This window comes from Sinocyclocheilus rhinocerous, unplaced genomic scaffold, assembly GCF_001515625.1.
Source record: "Sinocyclocheilus rhinocerous isolate Xijiao unplaced genomic scaffold, SAMN03320098_v1.1 scaffold551, whole genome shotgun sequence".
Classification (NCBI taxonomy): domain Eukaryota; kingdom Metazoa; phylum Chordata; class Actinopteri; order Cypriniformes; family Cyprinidae; genus Sinocyclocheilus; species Sinocyclocheilus rhinocerous.
Genome location: NW_015624564.1, coordinates 1049971 through 1055600, shown reverse-complemented (window position 1 = coordinate 1055600; position 5630 = coordinate 1049971). Strand labels below are relative to the sequence as shown.

At 35.7% G+C, this 5630-nt stretch overlaps 1 protein-coding gene across 1 annotated transcript in view; it reads left to right on the top strand.

The window, feature by feature from the left end:
* Window positions 1–2897: 2897 nt before the first annotated feature.
* LOC107743567 (transmembrane and TPR repeat-containing protein 1-like) overlaps window positions 2898–5630 on the top strand; it is a 30201-nt gene continuing 27468 nt past the window's right edge. The window contains exons 1-2 of the mRNA XM_016556851.1: window positions 2898–2965; window positions 3750–3926. Of these exons, the coding sequence (XP_016412337.1) occupies window positions 2931–2965; window positions 3750–3926 (212 nt within the window). The 5' untranslated portion in view covers window positions 2898–2930. The remainder of the gene's footprint in view (window positions 2966–3749; window positions 3927–5630) is intronic.

The following is a 5630-nucleotide window of genomic DNA, read 5'->3' as shown; positions in this document are numbered from 1 at the left end:
ACTGTAATACCACACAGACGCTGAGCTGTATTAAGGGCCGCTGGGCTTTATATGTTTACATTTAAGATGATGTCTCAGAGCAGTGAAAAACACACACACACACACTCTGTGTCCCTCACCACCGGTGCATGTATGGTGTGTTGCTCCAGGGTGTGTCTTCTGGAAGCGTGTGTGTGTGTATAATTCCATGGAATTCTGCGTCTGGGGGATGGGCTTCAGAAACCCTCCAGATGTGGAGTGTGTCAACTGTGGGATCATTTGAACATTTGTGCCTCTGGCAAAAACAAGCAGGAAAAAAGTGCAAGAAAACAGATTGGAGAGGATAGGAGGACTTTATGGATGATGTACGTTTTTAGGGGGATGGGAAGATAAAAGGACGGAGCCGACAGTGCCAGGGAAATAAATCTCTCTCTCTCTTGCCCTCACGTTTTCGTTTTCTCCTTCCCGCTCATTCTCTTCCCTCATTTGATTTCGCTCTGCTCCATTTGTCTTAAAAAGAAGCTATCATTAAATGTGCTGTGGCTCTGCTTCATTGCAAACACACACACACATGTATCCACCTTTTCCTCACACAGTTCACTCTTTCACACCACCCTTTATGCCACAATGGAAGTGAATATAATTAGAATGTAGGATGAGCGACAGCACTCAAACTATTTTGGGAGAGAGACTAAATGACATTGAAATTTTAAGCAAAATTACATTTTTATTTTTTTCTAAGACTATTTTGTCAAGGAAAAATGAAAAACTTGAAATTGTGACCAGTTACAACATCTAAAAACTTTTTTATTTTACCAAATAAAAAGGACAGCACTTTTAGAGTTTCATCCCCCTATCTGATGTGAGCATAAGTATTGGGACAGTTGAACTTAAAGCAGATGTAAAGCTAATATTTAATTGCAAATCCCTTGCATGCAATCACAGCAGTGAGTCTGCGACCCATAGACATTGCCAGACTCTTGGTTTCATCCTTTGAAATGCTTTTCCAAGCCTTTAATACAGCCAATTTCAACTGTTCCTTATTTGGGGGAGTTTCTGCCTTTTATTCTCCTCTTTAGCTGGTGAAATTCAGGTTCAATAGGATTTAAATCTGGAGACTGACTTGGGAAATCTAAGACCATCCATTTCTTTGCCGTGATAAACTCCTTGACTGAACTGGCAGTGTGTTTTGGGTTGTATGCTTAGGATCATTTGCTGTTCCTTTTTTCCACACTTTTGCTTTCCCATCACAGATAATAGTTCATCTTTGTCTCATCTGTCCATAAAACTCTGTTCCAAAACTCATCTGGCTCACATTTGTGCTTTTTTGCAAACTAATCTTGCCTTTCTGTTTTTGGTGCTGATCAGATGTTCATTTTAACCGGTTAACCGTTAACCGAACGTATAGAATTTTGACCGATTAATACAATCAACAAAATTAAATGGTTTAAAGAGTCTTTTTTTTTTTGTTAAGGCCCTATAGCTAGGCTATTTTAGTTCCCCTCACTCCACAACAAAGCCTTTCAATTAACAGCCTATTTAGAAAAGAACAAGAATTTAAAAAATCGGAAGCTATAGCAATATAAATGACAAGCCAAAACGAATGAATTTAGGCTAAAACGAAACTGAAACCAACGTTGGGTCTCTCATTCGACACAAAATCAAATGTTTCCGTATTCGCTATGTATTTGAATGGCAAATTTTTATTTATTATGTAGCCTACTTCACTCACGCTCCAATATCCACGTGAAACAAAATGTTTTGCATAACATCATGGCGGTACGTGATAACACTTAACGGCACAGATTTTTACTAGGCCTACATATTTAAACTGAACAGTGTGTTTTTTCCCATATGTTTGACTAACTGTATTTTATTATGATAATGAACAGGCTGCATTGTCAAGGTAGCAAAGCTTAACTGTGTGATGCCGGCGCAATCACTTACATTTTTTCCTTCCACCAGTGATTCAATTCTAATTTAAAATAATCTTGTCAGTTAACGGTTAATAATCGGTCAACGAGCGTCGGTTGTCGGTTAGGAAAAATAACCAAAATGAACATCCCTAGAGAGGTTTGCAGCTGGCTGTGTAGCCTCTGTAATTCTGTGTCAAAGTCTCCTGCGGACAGTAGATTGTCAGACCATCACTCCAGCTTTCTGGAGGTTGTTGGTGATTTTACAGACACTTATTAGAGTTCTTTTTCACAGCTTTTATGATTTGTCTGTCATCAACGGCTGTTGTTTTTCTCAGTCGACCAGGTCGTTGTTGGTTGCTGTAGTCGCAAGTGGTTTCTTTCTTTTTCAGGACATTCCAAACTCTTAATTTCTCCATGCCCGTAATTTTTGATATACCTCTAATTTGGGTTCCTCTTTTCTTTTTAGCATTCAAATTGCTTGCTTGTCTCTCAAGTTCAGCTCCTTAGTCTTCATCCTGGTTTGTGTGTGTCGTCATCAAATGCAAGACTCAGAATGCAGAAGCAATGGCTATAACTGATACAACACATTCCCTGCTTTTAATATCTGAAGAATTAATTCAACAGGACACAGCTGATCACTTGTCTTAGAAACACCTGTGAGCCAACTGTCCCAATACTTAAGCTATCAGATAGAGGGATGAAACTCTAAAAGTGCTGATCTTCTTAGTTAGTAAAACATCTATTTGTTGAAACAGCTAATAATAAAATGTGATATTCTGTACATTTGTCTCATATTCATCTCTTAATCAGATTTCTTGACTGCACAGAAAACAGAGCAATTTTGTCTTTCTGGCCCAATACTTATGGAAGGCACTATATGTACACAGTCCACATCTCTCTCTCTCTCTCTCTCTCTCTCTCTATTCATACTCATATATACTTTCATATATAGATATACATCATGGATTTGAAATATGTCATACTTGTGTGTTACAGGTATCTGGGATCGTTGGGAGAGCAGATGTGTTAGCCAGCATGTTGTTCCTCCTGGCCTTTCTCTCCTATATTAGGTAACAGATCTGACAATGAAAATTGAATGCATTGATTACAGAATTTATTAATTGGTTGTAATTATCCAAACAAAGAAATGTAATATCTATTCATTTTTTATCCACAAGTTCTTGAGCCTGTGAACGTGAAACCTGGTGTATTTTTTGTCAATATTTGTGTAAATTTTCTTTCCAGTTATGTCTGTGTAATATTATCAAACCGAACAAAGGACAAATTTCAGATTTCATGATGTGTTTGATTGCGATTCTTTACTAAATTGTTGTTTTTAGCATTATTGAAAATACCTGTAAATCAGACCAAAATAATCCAATTTATTTGACTTGCGATACATCATGAAATCTGAAATTTGGTCATGACTTGATTCATTTATTGATATTATTTAGATTATTATGATTTGTATGCTGAAGAGAGCCATGAATTAGAATTGTAGGCAGACTATGCGAACCAAAACTTTTTTTTTTTTTTTACTGCCATTAACTTTCTAAATTGTTCGTCAGTCTTAATTTGTTCATTTCTTATTATAGTCAATGCTGAAAACAGTTGTGCAATAATTTTAAAGGAAAAAATTTTTCGGGATTCTTTGCTGAATATAAAGTTTAAAAGAACAGCATTTATTTGAAATAGAAATCTTTTGTAATGTAATACACATCTTTAATGTCACTTTCGACCAATTTAATGCATCCTTGCTAAATAGAAGCATTAATTTCTTTAAAAAAAATGACCCCAAACTTTTGAAAAGTACGGTAAATATGGTGACTTTCACTTCTTTTTTTTTTCTTCCAGGAGTGTGTCAGCGAGCAGAATGGCTGACGAGTTTCCCCCCACAGTGTCTGTCTTGTCACTGGCTCTCAGTCTGTTGTTGGGCACCTGTGCGATGCTGGTGAAAGAGACGGGCGTTACGGTGTTTGGTGTGTGTGTCCTGTATGATTTCCTGGTGCTCTGCCGCAAACCGCTCATCTTGTAAGTGTTTGTGTGTTTTCTTTGCCATAATATTAGTGGATGCTGATTATTGTCAGCTAGCATGGCTTTGGAAAGCTCTATGTGTCATTGTATTGGAAATTTTACAGTCAGCATGTATGACAACATGACATCATTACTATCATATTTTATCACTTTTCAAACAATTCTCAAATTGTCTTTGATTGGTTGGTCACCTTTTTGATTTAGATCTGAAATAGCAATCATTTAAATCTCTTGCTGGTGTGCAGTATATCTAAATGGCATGTTAAGGGCTCAAGGAAGGCCGCCTGTCTCCGTCTCTGACGGAATCTTCAGTGGAATGTTTATGGAGAATTCCACTGTGGCTGGAGTATTGGAGCAGCCATATGCTTTCAATCTTCAGCCCAAGGCTGACACATGCAGTCGGCTCTCATAGCACAGACACTCATTAAATTCATTAGGTTAAAGTTCGACCGTCCCTGGACAGACATTGATTGGTTGTATGTACTGTCTGAAAATTAGCTTAGCTCATCAAAACATGCTAATGCATGCGGACACAATGTCTGACCTGGGGTAGTGACCTTTTTAGGAACCAATTTAGTATGTTGCATTTCCACAATCAAATATATTCACAATGATTCTCTTTTGTATAAAACATTTAATAACATGATGAATATTGCAATGATTTAAGGTGCTTTCTATTTACCATTTCTAAAAAGCTTGCCGTTAGATTACTTTCACATTCAGAAACGCAGTGGCAGGTTCAATTAACTTAGGTGAAACAGTGCAAAATCTCAGTTTTAATACATTTATTCATAACTTCATTAATTCATTTGCATGATTACTCAAAGAAAAAATTTTCACAGATTTGTCATTTTTGTTTGTTTGTGTGTGTGTGTGTGTGTGTGTCTGTGTGTGTGTGTGTGTGTGTGTGTGTGTATAGGTTTCTATAAAAGTGAGTAAATACGACATTTTATGTTGATTATTTTAAATTAAACATTTTGTATCAGATTATCAGATATAATGTAATATAATCAATAGAATATAATAATGCTTTTCATTATTATAAAGCATTTTGTATTAAGATTCAAAATGTTTGATGTAAATTAAATCTTAATTAAAAAAAAAAAAAAAAAACTCTTAAAATATTACATTGAATATTGTCAAAAGGACTTTAAACAATATCACTATCATATAATATAATGTAATGTAATATAATAATGAAAATTAAAAAAAGAAATGTTTGTTAGAAATTGTTTTGCTATTTGTTTTGGGAAATTTTTTTGGGCTGTTTGGTAAAAAAAAAAAAAAATTCTGAATGGAACATCCCTTAAGCTATTTCTGAGCAAATTCAAAATTTATATAATCTATATATATATAATCATCCATTTTTTGCATGACCACAAATGACAAAATTTGCATTACAAAATATTTCTATTTATCACATACCGGTAGACTACTCAAATGAAAGCAAATTAGTTTTTCGCTTCTTTAATCATTTAAAAGATGACTTTCTGTTTGACTGGTATCAAACAAATTGTGAGCAGACGATCTAGCCAAAGATCAGCGATGAAGAATACACAAAGCAAACTTCCAATTACAGCTTGGCTCTTTCGTTGGGCTGTGGAAGTAATTGGCATTCAAAGAGAGTCAGTCAGGCAAGACAAACAGCAATCGCACTCCCCGACTCAACCCAAACTCTCTCATTCTCTCTCTCTCTCTCTC